Genomic DNA, 22,140 nt, shown 5'->3' with positions numbered 1-22,140 from the left:
GTCTGATTCATTTTTTTTAATTGCTACTGGTAGTTGTTTTGAAAGTTTGCACTGCTGCTGTATTGATCGTGTATTAATGCGAGCGAGACTGCCAGATGTTACTCGGATTTGAGGTTAATTTGTAGATCTGTTTATATTTGTACATATAAAAGCGAAAAGTTGCGGAGCTAGCACCATGAATGTTTATATGTGGTGTGCACTCCACAAAATCCACACTATTGTTATCATTATGATATGAAATACACTGTAGGTTTAGGCTTCATCTTGCATTAGGCCTAAAAAAAAATTGATCTGCTGCCCTCATAAGCCCAAAATTGGAAAGTAGGGTCAGTCAGTTGACATTCCTTTCCTGCTACACTGCAAAAAAGAAAATCACGCATGGGATACTTTATTAATTAATACATGTATGCAGTGATAACAAATATTTGAGTGCTTTTTTTAAGCCATGGAATACTAATTGTTTGCTCAAATCTGACTTTTTCTCACAAAAACATTGCACTTGTATAATTTGGGTATGCCAACAAAAAATGTGACCGTTTTTTCGCATCTTACAGTTGGTCAGATGAGGACTACATAATATACTTTTTTACGCCTCATCTAAAGTCAGAGAATATGCACACTCACACACACCACAATCAAAATTTCAACAAGGACATATGTAAGAAAATATCATTCTACTTCTTTGATTTAATACAAAAAAATACAAATAATTTATTTGTCAAAACCTTTGGAATAATGTCAAAACAACAAAATCTACATGTTGGCACAGTGAACAACAATACAATTGCACAATACAAGTACATGTATTTAAATGATTCATACATGCGTTAAAAAAAAGGTAAAAGAACTGTGAAGGTGATTGTTGAACAGAAGAGAAAGTATTAATTACACATACAACTAAATGTAAACGTAGAAATACAGGGGGCAGATCCAGTTTTCATAAACCGCATACCACACCACGGCCCAGTGACACAAAGGTTACCGATAAATCGCTAAATGAAATGGCATATCAAGACCATCATTGCATGCGCGTTTTGCTCAGTGAACTGACTAGGAACCATTCAGAATGTTCATTCATATTAGTGATTAATTGTTAACCTCCGTGTTACGGGGCCCCGGCCCGGTCTTATAAAGAGTTGTGATTGATCCGATCAACCACAACTATGGAAAGCCAGCAATACAAACATCTAAAATGCAAGTTTTGTTCAAAATGTTTTCCTGATATGAAGTATATTCATACATTCATTGTTGACTTTTGTTAACAAAAGAACAATACATAAATTTCCTTTAGAAAAAATTATGATATTGATGGATTTCCATAACTCTTTGTAAGACAGGACCCTGGATAATTTAACCAGCGTATGCCAATGTACGGTAAGGCTCGAATTCTGAACTCGGGTTTAAATCAAACCCTGGTGTAAAGTTGTGGTTTAACTATGGAGAGCCAATTGGGGCACGAATCCCTAGCAGTAAACATTCAATTAAAACTAATATGACACCTAAATCATTCATAATTGTCTGGGAATGATAACTGAAGTATTTTTCTTCGTTATGAAAGCAAAATGAAATGAAATTCATAATTGTCTGGGAATGATAACTGAAGTATTTTTCTACATTATGAAAGCAAAAGGGAATGAAATAGTAAACATAAGAAATATACAATATAAACAGATTTTTTAAATTTTTGGCTCCCCATAATTTTAGCACAGAGTTAGACTGGTCTAAGTTAAACCTGAATTCAGAATAGGGGCCTATGTGTGGCCAGCTGTTGTCTTCTTTCATCCCTTTTCTCGATTTCAAGCATCCCATTTCATTTTGTTAACAACACAAAATATTATAATTCATTTTTTATATGAAGAATGGTTTGTGTTGTTAAAGGCAATTATTGTCATCAAGAAATGGGATTAGGAACATGGCTTGCCATGGCCTATGTATGTCAGCATTGTACACTAGTTTAAAACATCAAAATTGTCAGAGACGAGATCCCAGCGAGAAAATATAAACACAGACCAACTTCTGCTATTTATATCATATAAGAATTGTTATAAGTATCTTATATATATGTTTTTACACAGAGTCAATCCAAGAAATAAATAGAAATCATATAAAAATAATGCTACTGAAATACTTCAAACGTGGGTAAATGCTTCATATATACATGAATAAGAACATTTATTGCACTTAAAACATAGGGTATAGCTCTCTCTCCCTGCTAATTTCTTCAAATTTTTTTCATGAATATTTCTCCATGCTTAAATTTCATTTCATATTTCTATCAACAATGTGATGTTGAAGTAAAAAAAAAAAAAAGAAGTCCTGCAATTTTCATACCAATTGTCAATCAATAAAAATCATGTCAAATCTCCAGAAATAGTTGTTCCATAAAAAATTTGGTATCAAACAAAAGGGCTATTATCAAGTTATCATGCTCTTATGCCTGATTTGTATTTCTTTATATTCATACTCTTATTTTTATATAATCTATCTATAAAGTTTAAAGCTCTATATCTTTTCTGAACACCTGACATTTAGGCAAACATTTACATTGCATCTTTTTTAAAAAGTCTTTTGTTCATGGTACTCACTTTACTTCACGAAGAGCACTTCCAACAGCACGTGTAGCACAAAAATTTCTGATGATCTACTTATGGCAAACTATATATACATATATATGTAGCATTGCAATTTATTTGGAAGACGAGGTTGGTTTTTGTGCATCTTTTTTTTCAAACATGAGTATTTGTTGTGTTGATCAAAATAAAATATAAAAATACTGACAATACAATGAGATGTACGGAGAATAAACATGACTAAAAATAAAATTCACTTTGCTATATACACATTACGTCAAACCCCCGTTTGGAGAAAGACCGCAGTTCAGATTGCAAACTGCGGTGTTATACCCCATTTTTCATTTGAATCTCCCAAATTTCATTTGGATCTCCCAATAATCATTTCCAACCCTTATCAACCGCGCTTGGCCAGGTAATCCAGGGGTAATCCCCGCTGTCTCAATTTCACCTCCACAGGCCAGTATATGAGCGTTGAGCTAAGGACGAAAAGATAAACAACAGCTGTGCTATTACGTAAGACTTCTCTGCCTGTAGTAGGACCTTCGGAATGAAATTATTGATTTCGATATTTAATCACGTTTTCAAAGGCATATTGTATTCAGTAATCCAATGTTAGTCCATTTTCGAACGAAGAAAATCGACCTCGAAATAAGGAAAGTAAGCGAATAAAAATGACGGCATGTTTCCCATCGTGTGTGGCCCCCTGCTGTGACTGTATATGCCGGGCTGTTGTGTTATCTTCGGACCGACGTCAAGAAACAGGTGTTTTGATACTTAAATTGCTTGCTTGGGGCAGTTAGGGTTTGTCGTACTTGGAGAAGAGAGTTGATGAAAAGGGACACTGGGGTATAGTGTTCTCAAATGGAAGTTTTTCGTCATGAGATGGTGTTTCATCAACAGACATCACCATGATGGCTCCAAGACTCTGACTTATCAGCAACAGCACTAGAGGTAGAGGAGCCGTCTCAAACCAAATAGATGGCCCATGCTCACCTGGCATAATCAAAGGAGGAGACGTCTCTGTGATAAAATCTTTTGCAGGATACTGCACGTTGGGCGTTGTGACTCATTGGATCAGTCTCCAGACTTTGAAGCGGAGGGTTGCGCGTTTGAATCCCGGCCACGGCATCATATCTTTTAGCATGAAATTGTTGCACAAGGTGCTGCACTTGACTAGGTGAGGTAAATGGGTACCGGCAGGAAGCAATTCCTCAAAAAGCTGAGAGCACCGGAATCTGTAGACTAGCTTCGCCAGTGTACTATAGAAGCACCTTGAGCACCTAACATTTACAAGGTAGATATGTGCCCTATCAAATTTATCCTATATTAGTATTACTATTATTATTATTAATACCTGACTTGAAAACAAGGAGCGATGTCCGCACACTTTCAGCCATGTGGTTTTGTAAGTGTGTTTAAACAGTGTCGAGTAGAGTCGTGGAGGCATATCCGCAACGCCTCATCAGTCTTTCTGGGGGTGTTTCACAAAGATTTAAGTGTGACTTGAAAATTCATGCTTGGTGCCAACGATCACGTGATATTCAGCATGTAGTCTCAATGATTAATACCCATGAGCGCAACCTCTTAGCAAGATCTCCAGCAGATTTGACATGTTTGAAAAAAAGTCTCAGCAGTTGCCGCAAAATACAGATCTATGTCTCTCAGATATCACACAAATTGGAAAAAGTCTTTGGCAAAGAAAATCAAACGTTGGAATTTCCTGCCACTCCTTTGAATTCGGTAATTTCAAAACGTCTCAGAGAAGACGCCGAGATGTCTTTGCAATCGACAAAATCAAAATATATCTGCTATGCAGCATCCACACCTGTTTTTGTAATCCCTCACGGATTTGTCAATGTAGACATGGAGGGAATTAAGAGGGAAGCACCATTCCCAACCTCGGTCAAGATCTCAGAGATTTCTCAGCAGTTGCCATAACTAATGGAGAAGTCATCACAGACACTGGAATATTATCTTAAATATGAATATACATATATATTTATATATGAATATGTTCAACTTTCCTGCGGATCCTCACAAAATCTGTAATTTTCAGGAGAAATCCCAAAAAATCTCTTTGCAACTAGCAAAATAAAAATATATTTGCTATCTGGCATCCAGGATTTCACATCGGTTTCCTCGATCCCTTGCTGATTTGTCTCTGCAGACGTGGAAGAATTTAGTAGGATGAGACGCTGAGGAGGATTATTATTCTCTGTGAAATTAACATCGAGGTATAAGAATTTACACGACAGAAGTCCAAGCCATTTTTTTTCCGACTTCCAGTCATTCTGGGGATGCTTGTTTTGTTCTGTGTAGAACGGATACTTGGTGCCATCGGTGAAAAACCTGCATTTACAGTAAAAAAAAACAAGGTAAAAATTATAAAAATAACACAATATCATCTTGTGTGGCGATAATGATGCTATCAGCAATATATACAAGGCCAAATTGCTTTAGTTATAAGAACTGTTAAGGTTATATTGTTACTGTTTTTTCTTACTTAAACATACATTGAGAATTACAATGTACATGCCTCTGATTTCATATAATGCAGGCATGATGAGAAAGCAAAGGCATGACTTCACACTTCATTTCCACATTATTCATGATGTAGCGCATACGTTCAGAAAGGCCAAATCGTTAAATAATTTCATTTTCATTTCATTTATTGGTTTTTGCAACATTTTTCATAACAAAATTCTGGACAAGAAAATACATATCTGAAACTTGACATCAAGATAATGAACAATAGTTTTGTATATAAATCCTCAAACATATCTTACATAAATGAAAATCATTAAGTGGTATTTTCTGTTACACAATAAATAGGATGGTTGCAAGGGTCGTCACAACAGCAAAGCTTGAAAACGTAACAACCCTGGAAAATAGCCAAAATAATTAACATCTATTGTCATAAAACGTGCAAGTGCATGAGGGACTGGGAGGGGGGGGGGGGGGGGGCAAGGGAGATGCTTGGTCCTTAGCATGAAATTTTAGAAAATAACACGTTTTGTTGTTTGATTTTTAATTTTATACATGTTCTAGATAAAAGTCAATGTCTAATTAAAATAATGAAAACAATAATGATTTTCTTTTTTTAATTTGTTAGGTATTGGTTTAATTGCAATTCTTTTATAGTTCGTTTAAAGGAATAAAATGATCTTGTCAGCATGAGTGAATCTGGCAATGCATTCCAAATATCAGGTCCATGATGTCTTAGTGTTTTATGTGCAAATAGTGTCCTGGGATTGTTTAAGTGAATATTATTGCATGTTCTTGTTGGATATGAGTGTAAATTGTTATTATATGAAAATAAATCTGTGAATACCGGAGGAAGCATGTCATAATTATGTCTATGCATAAACAGTGCTATTTGTAAAGAATTAATATAATTTATCTTAAATATTTTCAGACGATAAAAAAAGAGGGTCTGTATGTGAAAGATATGCAGATTTTGAACAAATTCTAACTGCTTTCTTTTGCAATAAAAGTATATGATCAATGAGTATGTCACTGGGTGCTTTATTGTATACCTTTTTTAAAAGTATGCGTTGATCCTGTTCTAAGCTTTCCTTTGAGATGCGATCTATGATGAAGTTTTTCCTCCAAGCTTTCCAGCATCTCTCTAGTCTACCATACCTTGCCTGGAAGAAAATGAAGCATCCATATGGTTATGGTCTGCAATATCATTGACTGGAGGTGATGAAGCAAGTATAACTATAGTCATCATCATCATCGACATCATCATCATCATCATACTCATCATCACCATCAATCATCACCATCATCATCATCGTTACCATCAACATCATCATCATCATCATCATCATCATCACGATCATCATAATCATAATCATCACCAACATACTCATCATCATCATTATCATCATCATCATCGTCATCATCATCATCCTCATTATTATCATCTTCATCATCAACATCATCATTATCATCATCACCATCCTCATTATCATCATCATCGTCTATGAAATGTATGAAAATTACATCAGAAAACTCACCATAGCTTGGGCCATTAGCGCCTGGGTGACACGCTGTTTCCACAGGAGACCATATTTCTGTTCTAGGAAACACCTTCTTTGTTCTCTAAATGCTTCAAGAGCCGACCTCCATTTGTTGAAGTATCCTTGCCTGTTGGTATGTTAGATGGGAAAAGAGGCGAGATTGGAAGTAATGTCGGAAATAGCTTTTGAATTTTTACCGTGAATAGTTGGTTCTTATCTTTAGCTTCATCATTGCCATTAGCATAGCCACTGAGATGACAATTCTCAACATCACAACCATGATCACAAAAATCATCATCCCCTTTTCCACCACCATCATCATCCTCATCATTGTAATCATTACCAACATTGAACACCACTAGCACGGTCATCATCATCACGTTATCGTCGTCATCATCACTGCCACAAATGCTATCACCACTATCATTACCATCACCATCACCTACTTTATGACCATCTATCTTATTATAACCATCACCATAATCACTGCCACCACTGACATCTATCATCATCGTCATCAATATCATGATGATGATATGATGATCATCATCATCATCACAACCAAAACCACCTCCATCTTCATTGTCATCATCATCATCATCGTTCATCATCATCATCACAACCACCCCCATCATCATCATCACAACCACTACCATCACCACTACTACCATCACTACCACCACTACCACCACCATCATCATCATCATCATAACAACCACTAGAACCACTATCATTGTCAACAACATCATCATCATCATCACACCACCATACAGGGCCATCATTACCCCATGCTCAATCCAAACCACCATCATCATCACCATTATCACTAACCCATCCCATCCGCTCACCTCACACGATGATCCCAGTGTAGCACTGCAAGCTCTTCTAGCTCACTCTCATACTGTCTTATCAACTTCTTTCCTTCCACGCTTCTTCTCCATCTGTCTACAACCCATGTCATTAGCCTCCTCTCTCTTAGATTCTGTGCCTGGACCTCAAGTACATTATGTCGCCAGTCTCGAAAGCACCTACAATAAAAAAAATTCACACAAATTTCAAGATTGGACTTCAAGTACATGATCCCAGCAGTACTGAAAGCACCTACAAAAAAATACACAAATAACAAAAGCCATTTCTGTTCTGGCTACTCATATTTTTTTTAAGTCAATAGTGAATTCTTTGACATTCTGTGATGAAAGCCAAGTTCGAGTTCTGGTATAGCAATTTAAGTTTGATAGGAAATGGTTGGAAGCAATCCTAAAGTGTTTATCATACACCAAATTGCTTTATATTTAGAACAAAAAGTTTAATTAAAATAATCAGGCTTGCTTGAAATTATATTCATGTCATTACCATGTACTTTTCCTTGTGTGGTTAACACAGGAAACAACATGATGGACCACAGTATTTTTCAGTCATGTTTGTGATCTTCGCTCGCTTACTACTTTATACATTTAAAAAAAAGTTGTTTGACAGATATCATTTATTTATTAAAAAAAAAAATAATTTTGTGTTAAGTTTTGTTCAATTCTGTGAATATTTTATTTTCTGTTGTTACCAGTACCATAGTTTCTTTAAGAGGCACTCATTCAAAACTTGGCATAACACGATGCTAATTTCACACCATTCAAATCAATAGATATCCTACTATATCATGTCAACACACTCATGTACATCATGTTTAGTAGACAAGTATAAGATTTTTTTGTAAACCGTCATTGCATATTACCAAGGCGACTTTGTTTTGGGAAAATACACGTAGCTCCATCCAATTTGCTTCGGAAGTGACAGTGTGTTCCATGACTCTCATAAATGTTAATTAGTTGCTTACTTAATTAATTAGTAATTAATTAATTAGTTGCTTACTTCTCAAGAATTGAAGCTTCTTTCCTCTTGAAGAAAGCAGCCAGTTTGGCTTCAGCTTGACGGCTGGCACAGTAACTGTCTTTCCAAACTCTGAAGGCTTCACGCACTCGCCTCTCTTTCACTTGAGATGTGACCGTCTGGTGGAGAGCAGTTAAGTCCTTCTGTTTCTGAATGAGACCACGCCAGGCGATGAGAACCCTGCAGAAAGCAACAAAAGGCAGTGGCAAACTATCAGATTTTTCTAACCTCAACCTTTCCTCAAATATGTTACATCATATACATAGTTGGAGTGCTTAAAGGAGAATGAAACCCTTGAAACCAGCTGAATCCATATCAAAGAGAAAAATCAAATAAACATATTGTTGAAAGTTTGAGGAAGATTGAATGAATAATAAGAAAGTTATAAGCATTTGAATATTGAGATCACTAATGCCTTGTAGATCCTCCCATTGGCAATGCGACCAAGATCTGTGATGTCACACACGTACAACTCCCTCATTACTTTAGTACTTATTTCACTTATATTCTCACTTTTATAGAGTCTATCCCAAGGTGAGGTGTTCTCTTCATGAGAGGACAAGTACAGAGGTTTCACAACATTATATCATTGATGAATTGTTTGTCATATGATTAGAATGAGCAAAAAGAGATGTTTTGGGGTATATTTTCGGTGTCCAAAAGGGGAGAGTTGTTCATCTGTGACATAATAGATCTTGGTCGCATTGCCAATGGGAGGATCTCCATAGCATTAGTGATCTCGACATTCAAATGCTCATAACTCTTCTATTGCTAGTCCTATTTTACTCAAACTTTTGTTGATCTTATTCTTTGATTATTCTGCTTTCACAAAAGCTAACTTGCTCCAAGAGTTTCATTCTCCTTTAACAAGAAAAGTGTTCTCTCATAGTTTTTCATTTCTCTAAAGGCCACCGCACTGTCACCTTACGACTGGTCCAAGATTCAATCTCCGAACAAATCGCATTTTGCTTATTTTCTGAAATTGTGAACGAGAAGTATCTTTCATCTGAAGTTCAACTTCACTGTAAGAAAAAATATATGGCAAATGCGAATGATTGCCAGCTTTTATTTTAGAGCAAATGCCAAATTGGTTTCAAATCATACGGTTGCTATGATGTCATTCACAACTAAAACACTGGAATAGGCTAATAAGTATAAAGTAAGGTGACTTAGAAGAGTACAAATCATTAGAATATGTTAATAACAAGTGGAATGCCTCTGGCCGTCTCACCTGCATCACGCGATTCAATATAGCAGCAGTGCTGATTTTGAAAACTACTATAACTCGCACAAGATGTTCAGTGATACTTGGTTACTCTTATTTCCACGTTTTATGAACTAGACCAATACACTTATAGAGATATGATGGCAATTCAACAAATACCCCCAACGTGGCCAAAGTTCTTTGACCTTACATGACCTTTGACCTTGATCATGTGACCTGAAACTCGCACAGGATGTTCAGTGATACTTGATTACTATTATGTCCAAGGTTTATGAACTAGACCAACACACTTTCAAATTTATGGCTGTAATTCAACAAATACCCCAATTTGGCCAAAGTTCATTGACCCTAAATGACCTTTGACCTTGATCATGTGACCTGAAACTTGCACAGGATGTTCAGTAATACTTGATTACTATTATATCCAAGTTTCATGAATCAGATCCATAAACTTTCAAAGTTATGATGGTAATTCAACAGATACCCCCAATTCGGCCAAAGTTCATTGACCCTAAATGACCTTTGACCTTGGTCATGTGACGTGAAACTCACGCAGGATGTTCAATGATACGTGATTAACCTTATGTATAAGTTTCATGAACTAGGTCCATATATTTTCTAAGTTATGATGACATTTCAAAAACTTAACCTTAGGTTAAGATTTTGATGTTGATTCCCCAACATGGTCTAAGTTCATTGACCCTAAATGACCTTTGACCTTGGTCATGTGACATGAAACTCAGGCAGGATGTTCAGTAATACTTGATTAACCTTATGGCCAAGTTTCATGAACTAGGTCCATATACTTTCTAAGTTATGCTGTCATTTCAAAAACTTAACCTCAGGTTAAGATTTGGTGTTGACGCCGCCGCCGCCGTCGCCGTCGGAAAAGCGGCGCCTATAGTCTCACTCTGCTATGCAGGTGAGACAAAAATGAAGTTGATTTCGATAAGTACAAAACAGCTGAATAGGCTACCAAACACAAAGTAACCTTATTTAGACGAGTACAAAATATTTGAATATGTTAATAAAAATGAAGTAAGCTCATTTGGGCAAGTACAAAACATTTGAATATGTAAATTAAAAAAAAGCTGATTTAGGTAATTACAAAACACTGGAATAGGCTGATAATAATTAAGAAACCTTACATAGATGAGATTGAGTACAAAACATTTGAATACGTTGATAAAAATGCAGTAAGCTGATTTACAAAGTACAAAACCCTGGATTATTAAGAGATGTACATACTTTCTCTGGATATGCATGTTGTGATGACCCCGAGCTGACCGCCTCAACCTGCTCTCATCAAGCCACATAGCAAAGGTCATCTTGAGGTTGAAATGATTCTTCCTAGTCTGAACACAATGCAGAATGATTCTCCTCCCAGACCGATCTAATAGTAATAACAATAATAATAATAATAACAATAATGATAAAAATAATAACAATAATAATGATAATAATAATAACAACAACAACAACAATAATAATAATAATATTAATAACAATAATGATAAAAATAATAACAATAACAATAATGATAATAATAATAACAATAATGATAAAACAATAACAATAACAATAATAATGATAATAATAATAATAATGATAATAATAATAATAATGACAATAATAATAATAATGATGATAATAAAAATAACAATAACAACAAAAACAACAAATAATAATAATCACAATAACAACAATAAAAATAATAATAATGATGACGACTATGATGTGTCATTATAGAGCACTTCATACATCGGATTAGCATCTCTAAATGCTTTACAGATATATTATTACCAGAGCTGCCAAATTGAAAGATGTACCATTTCTACAGATTCGGCACAAATTTTACAATGCTATATATTCCAAATTTGGGTCGCAGACTAATTGATAGACATGCGGTGACCTGACATGCTAACCTCTGGCCCAGGTGCGTAAGGCATGGAAGGCCTGCATCAGAAGGGACTTCTCTCTGTCTCTTCTCATGATCGCGGCTTTCTGATTGGCGAGTACTCTCCTCCATGTTTGCCAGGTCTGTAAGGAGAGGAGAGAGAGTAAAAGAGAGACTGTTAACGCAGATTTGTAATATTAAAGATAAATGCCAGTTATGGTAACGATCTCAAAATGTCTTCTTACAGAATCCAATAGAATGACCACCCAAGTGTCTGTTTGTATGAATAAAAAATATGTGCCAAAGGATTCTGGAAGAAATTGTGTAATTGCTGAGAAATAAGCAAAATAAGCACGGATTCGGGCACTTCCGTTGGGTCTTTATTCTAGCAATAATAATATACACTGTCCCACGCGTGCCTATCTGTGTTGGCGATCTTCAGTGTGATCGTTTTTCAGCTTAGATTTTATGATTTCACAAAGTTCAGTTAATGTAACTGTACCAGATCTAGATTCACAATGATACAGTAATACCTAACCTTGGTTTTACAGACTTTCTCACAAAATCAGTGTTTTACTGTAAACTACTTTCATTTAGCTTTAAGTGTTATGAAATCGGCCCCAGAATCTGTGCTAGATCGAGGGTCTCTTTTAACCAATCATAAAAAAATACCTGGTAGCATCTTGATCAATGCAATTATATAGGGTTTACATGAAGAATATCTACACCAATTTGGCTTTATATGCATATTAAGGCTTAATTGATATTCATTTGTATAGGTTTTTTTAAATTTCTAATGTTTGATTTTAACTCCTGTATAAATCTCTACATACTTTTTATACCTGTAATAAAAGCGTATGACCATAGATATTATTTCAATGTTTCATTCAAAATCCTACAAAAATGTATCACTACATACAGTTTATACCTGTTATAAAATCTTATGATTGTAGCTATTATTTCAATGTTTGATTTTAACCCGGGGGGGGGGGCCACTTCAATTGACAAGTGGATACCATGCGCGACCATGGGGTCTCGAAAAGCACCCTAAACACGTATTTTGCATATTCTGAAAATGCACCCCTTAACAAGTATTGGCGTCTGAAACCCTACCCTTATCAAGTATTGGAAACAAAACGATACTCTTGGCAAGTATTCCCTGAAATGAACCCCTAAACAAGTACAGCGATATTTTATTGTTATGTCACGGGTCCGTCGGTCGTCGGTTTTACCTTTACACACCATTTGGTTTAGTAGGCCTACGTCTCCACCTTCCACACCTCGCGCAAATCGGACTCTAAACATGTAGTGTTGGGGCAAAAAGAACATCCTTTATAAAACATTTTAATTTTGATTTATCATCCCTGAAAATTTGACCCTAAACACGTACCTTTCATAGCGAAATAGATAGGGGAAGGCGGGGTAAGTTGTGACACTTTTTGCATTTTGCGTGATAGAATTGATATGACTAATAATATTGTAGAAATAAGTACCTTGCCTTTAAATATGATTATTGGGAAATCTTTTTCACCTATATTCAACTTTCTACCCCCACACTGAAAGTCGTTGTGACCTTTGAAAAAAACGATGTCAAGTGGCACAACTTGCCCCATCTGTGGGGTAAGTTGTGCCACCTTCGAGGGTAAGTTGAGCCACAAAAACTATGTACAAAATGTATGCGGGAAGAACCAGCATGTCAATTTTTTATTTAAAGTCTTTTCACTTGCTAATTCTCTAAAAATACTAACATTCTCTAAAAGTAAAAGAACTGTCATGTGAATTTGCTCTTTTCTGCCTGCATATCGATGGCTTTTTAAGGTTTGATTGTGTTTTCATTTACATTACCATAAGAATTACCATGGCTCAACTTGCCCCATGTTTGCTGGCTCAACTTACCCCAGTCCGAACTTAATGCGATAATTTCGCATCCACACATTTCTTATGTATCCATCATGTAAAAAACTGTGACAAGAATGAAGATCCATACCTGGACTGACAATGTTGTTCATATGCTTTATTATATGTAAAGAAGTGTGTGTGTAAAAAACACTTATCTATTTCACACCCTTTTTTACTTTTTTGGCTGAAATTTGTATTTTTCCCTCTAAAAAAGTACTTTTTGTTTCAAAGTTGAAAACAATGTGGTGGGGTTAAGGGTTATGTAATGGGTCATCAATACATGACACCACCATAATGTCTAACTAATTCATTATTGGCTTGGGGGCGGTGGCTCAACTTGCCCCTATGCTCAACTTACCCCGCCTTCCCCTACCCTTTTTTCATTATTTTTGTGTTTTTGACACCCTTATCACGTTACGTACGTATCGTGCCCTATCTTGCAAAAGACATTTTTACATGTTTTTTTGGTCGCGCATGGTATCCACTCGTCAATGTAAGTGGTCCCCTCGGGATTTTAACTCCTGTATAAATCTCTATATACTGTTCTTACCTGTAATAAAAGCTTATTACTGTAGCTATGCTCTGTCCGTCTCTCACGATAGAGAAGGCGCCATGTGAGGAATGCATAAGAGAGTGACCTTCCTTCCAGCCGACCTTTGACCTGTATTGCCGTGATGTGAAGGTTGATCATGTGACACTGCTTATCTTTCCACCTTCTGAAGTACACTTGCAACTGAAATGAGAAAAGAACAAGGATCAGGGATGTGAATTATCACAGTTGAAAAGAGCTGAAAAAAAACCTGAAGAGTCTTGAAAATAGCTTAAATGGAAAGAGCTCGCATACTTTTGAACAGAGGAAAGCTAAAATAAGCTGAAATTAAGCTGAAAATCAAAAGCAAAAATAGCTGAAATCAGCTTAAAGCATAAAATCTCACATCCCTGATGGAATCACCCTATGTAGTTGATTGCATACATTATAAAATAACTGGAAATTGCAAATGCCATGACTTAAATTCCAAATATGTAGTAGGGTAAAATCAGATCGATCGTGGCAATTGGAGGATTGCAGAGGTGTTGTGGCTCAGTGGATAAGTCTCCAGACTTTGAACCACAAGGTCCGGGAATCGAATCCCACTGCAGCACTCGTGACCTTCGGCAAGGCGTTTATCTACAATTTGCCACTCTCCACCCAGGTGTAGAAAAGGGTACCCAATAGGAAGGAATTCCTTGAATTCTCGAGCGTCCGATCAGGGTAGCCGTGCTAAAGCCGGGGTAATAGTATGCAGCGCATAAAAACATTTGTATCAAGCATTATAGAAATTTTGCATACTATTATTATCATTTCATAAGGGATTTATTTCAATCATATATTAAAAAAAAAAATTACCAATGTCTTTCTCTTCTGAGATGTCAATTGTTTTTCCAAGTTGCAATGTTCTTGAGATCTCTGAAGTAGCTCTTTCAATCCTTGCATGGCTCTAAAAGGAAAAAGGAAGAAAGATAAAAGGGGGAACAATATTTATGATAATTGCATGACTGTTCAGAGAAAGAGGAAGAAAGATGTCAGACCAATCAAAATGGCATGAGAATTTCAAGAGAACAAGTGGTGTTCAGGTAAATGCTTTTGCTTATGTAAGTTTACAAGATTATTTTGTAATTACTATTCAGAATTCATCTTGACTGAGCCATTGACAAGTGATGACCTGATCGTTCAATTACCCAGCAAGCAGTTAATGACAGTTTATAATGCTTGCTAGTTCTACGAATATTTCTGACTTCTTTTTTTTTTTGTAGATCAAACGTGTGATCTTATTCACACACTAAAACCTTCATTTACTCGGAGGAGCAGGTGGGTGTTTCATAAAGCTGTTCGTAAGTTAAGAGCGACTTTAAGAACGACCAGTGATCCTCTCTTGTGGTAAATGATATATTCATTGGTGATGGTTAAGCGCTTAAGAAAGGATCACCAGTCATTCTTAAAGTCGCACTTAACTAAAGAACAGCTGTATGAAACGGCCCCCGGGAATGACATACATCTTTACATTACTCATATTTCTAATATAGCATTCCAAACATGGCCCATGTACACAGAAACAAACAATTCATCCTTGCCTTTTGAGGAGTCTGTTGCTATGGTAACTATCCGCAAGCTGACAGCTGACCCGTGACCTCTGCCACCATATGAAGGTTCGTTTCAGTCTTCTCTCCTCCACTGAGCTTCGGAACAGGTTCATAGTCTCCATCAACTCTCTTGACCTCCTCACCAAAAGTCGCCAATGGGTGGCAGCAGACAGGGCTACCTGCTTTCTCCTTTTTGCTTCGAGGAGTTGATTTCGCCAAAGCCAGAAAGCCTGTGAGAAATGAAGTGATGTGTGAAATAAACAGAATTCACAGCTAAAGCTGCTTCAAAGAAAACCCCTGAAAAATATCCTATTTAATTTGAAAAATACGACCTGACTGGCTTGAGACTGAGTGAGGGGAGATGTGACGTCACAGTTCTTGTTAGCTTGAGAGTCGCAGACCGGCCAGAGACAAGTCGCGAGGAATGACTGGATGGCAAGCTCAATCTCACTTCCAGCCAATCAGACAGCAGAGTTGCAAGACGCGTATATGATAAACAACAAACATACGCAGTAGTAAGCACATTTTCTCAGTTGCTATGGCAAAAAGCTAAAAGCGGATGCGTGAGTCGCAGACAGCATGGTAGTCGGATCGCAAAGTGTGTGGTGTTGAGGCTTATGACTACCTTGCGATTCATCTCCCCTTACATAGTCGCAAGCCAGTCGCAGACCAGTCGGGTCGTAAGGTGGCCTTTACTCCATTCTTACTTCACTTCATTACTTATTTTCGGACAGATCATTTCAGGAAGGTTTTAGGAAGGGGTTAGATGGACAAAAATATGGAGGAGCTGTGGTGTAGTGGTTCCGACTCTCCCCTTGAAATCAGAGGGTTCTGTACTTGAATCCCACTGTGGCCTCGAGTCCCTTGGCAAGGCATCCATCCACACATTGCCCCTCTCAATCCAGGTGCGTAATGGGTACCCGGTAGGATGTTAAAGTCATTGTGGTCTTTCTATTATTGCGTGCGTTTCAGTGGTGACTGGCTGGAATACTACCCAAGGAGTGGATGATGTGCATACATCGTGTGCAGGAATGAGTGATTGAATCAGATGACCATAATAATAATAAATCTGTAAGCGCTTAGATACGTACAATGTATTCTTATAAGTATACAGATTATTACTAATTATTATTAATTGCCTAACATGATCTCCCATGCCTCCTCTGTTTGCTGCCCTCATACATATCACAATTACCTCATGCAGAAGTTCTTGTCTTTCACGCCGCCTTTCAACTGTAAACGTCTTCCACGTAGCAAGTACCTCTGCCAGCATTCTCCTCGCCTGTCTGCACTCCTGCACTTGAGCAAACTTGCTGGCATTGTACTCCATCTGCCAGTGTCTGAAGCAAGAGGACAGGACCCTGTGATTTTTACGAGACAGGATGAACTGCATGATCACTCTGTGTTGCTTTGCATGAAGGGTTACTGACTGCCATCCATGGAAAATCCTGAGGGATAGAAAGAACAGAATAAACCTTGATCTAAACATGAGAGATCAACACAATCAATGGAAAATTCTGCAGGACATACATCTACTTATATCTATTTACACCACAATATTTTAATATTATTATTTTTATATTGTAACCAGTATGTACTGGTATTTACAAATTTTGAATGAACTGACCTGTTACAATTTGATTGTACAGTACTTCTCAAATGTTCATTACTATATTATTACAGCAGCTACTACTTTTATACTACAACAAAGCTACATTTACTACTGCTCCTTATATTACTACAGCTTTCATCACCATTTCCATCAAATATTGGTGTTTCTCAGGGTTCTGTATTTGGTACAATCTTCTTCACCTTGTTTTTAGCTCTATTTTTTGTCTGACTAAGTCTCATCAAATTCGATCCTTGTAATGGGGGGGGGGGTGGGGGGCATTATGCCCCCTTTAATATCTTGCTGCGAATCAGGTGATTACAATGAAAGTTTGCACGTTGGTAGAGAATGACATGATCCAAGCGATTGCAAAGGTAAATTCTACTAATCAGCCTCTAATGTGTGGGCACGATGACGTAAATGCACAAGGTTTATTGTACCTTTTGGATATCGTTTTAATTTTTCTCTTTTTGAAAATGGTTGAATCGATAAATTAAATGAAATTAATGAATTTCCACACAGAATCTTCCAGTCTTAATCATTTTCTCTAAAAGCAGAAACGAAAGGTCTTCTCTCACCTCAGAAGCATCTTCCTATCATGGAACGCTTGCCCTCGTCTGCATTTCCCCGCCTCCTGTTTCCATGACAACCAAGCCCATTTCAAGATTGCCGCATCCCGCCGTTGCACCACCACCTGATGTTTGAGGCGGAGTCCTTTCGACGTCTCTGCCCACCTATGCCACGCCCTGATGATGAGGCACAGATGGTTTTGGGCTGCTCCTTGGTAGTGCGTATGGATCAGGTCTTGTTTGGCAAGCTGTGACATCCAGTGCTTGAAAGCCTGCAATAAAACAGGTTCCATGACATTTGCTCTAGCGACAGTTGCTCCGATGAAAAATCTGCATGTTAAGCTAAACATAAAGTCTAACCTCCAAAACTAAATCAACTCTAATTCTTATCTTTACATTATTCTGAAATAAATAATCTAACCTCACTCTAACCCTATGCCCTCTAAGGCCGGAGCAAATGCTGCAGGAGCAAGTGTCGTGTCACCATGAACAAGGATATAGCCCGATTACCTCTCGCCCACCCGTGACTGCATAAACATGAAGGTTTCTCCACGAACAGCCCTTAACAAGTCTGATTTCACGAAAAAGTCTTCCAGGTAACTTACAGCATAGCAACATGTTACCCATAATGAACCTGTCAGTCAAGTTTGGTTGCCATTGGACTAACAGTTGTCAAGTTATGTGTCACAAGGGAGTTCTGTAGGTGAACTTTAACGTTTGAAATAAAATGATATTTGGCCTTCAATTCTGCTTTGCATTTATATATCATTGCTTAGTACTGTTGTTATTTCATAATCAATGCTACAAGTACAAACTTTGCTTTCTGTTTGTTCCCTTTTTTCCTTGAATCAATGAATTCTATCGAATAAAGAATTTTATCTAATATACACAAAATATATGTTTTAAAGGTGTAGAAAATGAAATAATTTTTAATTGAATAGAATAGAAATTCTCACCATTTTCTTTAGTCTTGCTTCAAGGAAGTTCTTGGCAGCTTTCTCTCTCCAATTCTTCTCTTTACTCCAGCTCAGCCAAGCAATCAAGCACCTATATGTAACAAAAAGACACAAAAATTTGAGCCTCTTCAAATTTTAACAAAGTACGACCAAAGACCACAATTGTGGTTTGGCCTTATAAGTATTGATCATCCATGTATGATCTCTCTAACTGAAAATGCAGCCTAGTCCAGGATATACCGAACTTAAATAAAATAAAGTTTGCACAGCGTTTATTTCATCTGTATTCCTTATGGTAAAATATGGGAAACTTTATAAATCAATTTCATTGTGAGATTTTTACTTCCCCAATTTGGACAAGCAGTTTTTGCCTTTGCTTCATTCAAAACACTTGCCAGACACTGACTTTTATTTGCCCCAGGCAATCCCCAACTGGGCAAGTGCTAATGTTGCACCCTGGAAAGGAATCTTTAACTTTGTTTTTTCTGAATCAACAGGGAATATAAAGAACAAAAATAACTTTTTGTTTTTCTAAGAAACCAGCATTTCCTCTCGATTCTGTGCAAATCAGGAAGTATTTACCTCTTGAGTATGACCTTTGACCTGTAGCAATCAACCTCTTGTAGCTGCCTCCATCTTAATCTCCAGAACATCAAACATTCTTTCACATTCTTTTCGTGGATCTGGGTTTGAAAGGCGGTACAGTTTTGAGACATGAGCTGCGATTGGCTGAAATGGGCACTCCAGGTTGGCCTTGGGCCAATAGGATATGAGCTCTGTAGGAACTGTGATTTGAGAGGAACAAGAAATGCAGCGGTTAGGTGTCATGGAGTGAATATTGGGATTTTTGGTCTGGTTGCTCCAAATATTGTGCTTCATCATTATTATCATCATCATCATCATTACCATCATCATCATTTTGATCATCAACATCATCATCATTACCATTATCATCATCATCATTTTGATCATCAACATCATCATCACCGTCATCATCATCATCATCATCATTATCATCATCATTGTGATCATCATCATTAGAATCATAACTATCAACATCGTCTTTATCATCACCATTACCATCACAATCTTCCACTATTATGCAATAACAGAATGTAACAAGCCATGCCAAAGATGTCATTTTCAACTAGACAGGTTGATATCATCATCACCATCATCATCATCATCATCCAGCATCATCATCATCACCATCATTTTGATCATCAACATCATCATCATTTTGAACATCATCATCAACATCATCATCATTTTGAACATCATCATCATCATCATTGTGATCATCATCATTAGAATCATAACTACCAACATCATCTTTATCATAGCCATTACCATCACAATTTTCCACTATTACGCAATAACAGAATGCAACAAGCCATGCCAAAGATGTCATTTTAAACTAGACAGGTTGATATCATCATCACCATCATCATCATCATTTTGATCATCAACATCATCATCATTACCAACATCATCATCATCATCACCATCAATATCATCATCATCATCACCACCACCATCATCATCATCATCATTTTTATCATCATTTTGATCATCATCCTTATCCTCATCATCATCATCCATCATTATCAAGATCATTATCATTGTCATCATCCAAATTTCTAATTCATCATCAGCATTTTTACTTTAATATAACAAAAAAGTAAAAGTCTTCAGACAACAATGCAACTGCTCTCCTTTTCTGATACCCAGAGAAGAGACCTTGAGACGTGTGGACTTACATGTTCTTTCCATGTCCTCCAACTTGATTTGAGCAGTGCGTGTGAGGCATGCTGCTCAGCTAAGGAAGTCTGTCTCTCTTCCTCTGACTCTCTCTCCTTGATATATGACCAGGATCTGAAGTACTTCTCCAGTAACCTCTTGTTCTAAAATGAAATGAGCAAACCTACAGATAAACTATGGCACTGGTGTAACAACAAAAAATCAAATCTTCACAGAATTGAATTAAATTCATACAGAAAAAAAAAAAAAATGATATGCCAAACATTTTTTTTTAAAGGAAAATGTATAATCACATTGTAATGAACAAATGATGATCAGAAAATTCAATGAAAAATGCCTGTCCGTTTAAAGCGTGGTCTTACATTTTTTATTTTTGTGTTAGTTACACCAGGAAAAGCACTTGATATGAATATAATCATATGACATGAATGTAATATCAAGCAAGCCTGAATTATTTAAATCAAGCGTAATTGTTCATATAAGCATTCTGATGTATGATAAAAACCTAAGAATTGCTTCCAACCATTTCCTAGTTAAAATAGATTTCAATACCAGAACTCGAACTAAGCTTTATCCCTAAGAATCCCTATCCCTTGACATTTTTCGTGATAAATCAGCTGTGCGAAATTTTTGACCGCGTCGCTCACTGACTTTTTACATTCAAGTCTCGCGCAACTTTTGAGACCAAATTTGCGACCCCAAGGTACGGGGTTCCAAAATAACGCAACATTTCGTAAGTGCATGCAGACCCAAACTTGCACAAAAACGTGAATTTGTGTACAAATCCAATGCAAATAGTTTTTTTAGCCAAAATTCATAAATGCATCATTATTTTTCCTTTTACTGATTGAAATCAATTAATTCCATCTCATTTATGGTAAAAATAAAGTCCCTGACAATTTCCAATGAAAAAACAATAAAAAACAGAAAGTCGAAAAACAAAGAACTACATAAGAAATTTAAAAAACAATAAAATACATAAAAATATATAAAGTGTCTGTGTACCAAAAATTGGCATTTCAGGGGCATTATTTAGTTAATTAAAGCAAACTTTTGATTTTACGCATAAATTAGCATAATTAATTAGCAATGAGATTTTTCGAAGAATTTGATGTTGTAGTTTTGTAGATTATGCCATGGGTAACCCGTGTGCCAAGTTTCGTCGCGATTGCGCAATCGATGACAGAGATCATAAGGGGGGCTGAACCCCCCCCCCCCAGTCTTTTTAGGCATCGAAATAGCCCAGTCTATTTAGGGTTAAAATCAAGAGTTATTTTAGAGGGGATCAGTACTACCGGGGCCGTTTCATAAAGGACTTGCAACTGTTGTAACTTTGCCATAATGGCAACTACCATGGTAACAGGACTCAGCAGCCAATCATAATCAAGGTTACCATGGTAGTTGCCATAATGGCAAAGTTACAACAGTTGCAAGTCCTTTATGAAACGGGCTCCAGGTCAGCTTCCCATAAAAATATGTGATTTGTACAAGAAGCAAGGCAATCGCAATGTATCTCTCCCAGTTTGTTGACCCCTCTTGGTGACCTTTGGGGTCAAAGTTATTATTAGCCATGATAGGTCATTGAACTCTGATTGAGACCTTGAACTCGAAAGAAGCACAT

General features: G+C 36.8%; 1 protein-coding gene across 2 annotated transcripts in view; it reads right to left on the bottom strand.

The window, feature by feature from the left end:
- Positions 1-28: 28 nt before the first annotated feature.
- Positions 29-22,140, bottom strand: part of LOC129276542 (uncharacterized) — a 49,919-nt gene continuing 27,807 nt past the window's right edge. For both annotated transcript variants that reach the window (XM_064109091.1, XM_064109092.1), the window contains exons 18-32: positions 20,519-20,662; positions 19,341-19,543; positions 18,759-18,849; positions 17,812-18,074; positions 16,820-17,072; positions 15,616-15,854; positions 14,891-14,981; positions 14,054-14,236; positions 11,633-11,747; positions 10,956-11,100; positions 8,465-8,662; positions 7,447-7,626; positions 6,596-6,725; positions 6,110-6,220; positions 29-4,922 (exon numbers count right to left, since the gene is read on the bottom strand). In XM_064109091.1, the coding sequence (XP_063965161.1) occupies positions 4,860-4,922; positions 6,110-6,220; positions 6,596-6,725; positions 7,447-7,626; positions 8,465-8,662; positions 10,956-11,100; positions 11,633-11,747; positions 14,054-14,236; positions 14,891-14,981; positions 15,616-15,854; positions 16,820-17,072; positions 17,812-18,074; positions 18,759-18,849; positions 19,341-19,543; positions 20,519-20,662 (2,409 nt within the window). In that variant the 3' untranslated portion in view covers positions 29-4,859. The remainder of the gene's footprint in view (positions 4,923-6,109; positions 6,221-6,595; positions 6,726-7,446; positions 7,627-8,464; positions 8,663-10,955; positions 11,101-11,632; positions 11,748-14,053; positions 14,237-14,890; positions 14,982-15,615; positions 15,855-16,819; positions 17,073-17,811; positions 18,075-18,758; positions 18,850-19,340; positions 19,544-20,518; positions 20,663-22,140) is intronic.

This window comes from Lytechinus pictus, chromosome 14 (assembly GCF_037042905.1).
Source record: "Lytechinus pictus isolate F3 Inbred chromosome 14, Lp3.0, whole genome shotgun sequence".
NCBI lineage: Eukaryota > Metazoa > Echinodermata > Echinoidea > Temnopleuroida > Toxopneustidae > Lytechinus > Lytechinus pictus.
This window is presented reverse-complemented; position numbering and strand designations above follow the sequence as displayed.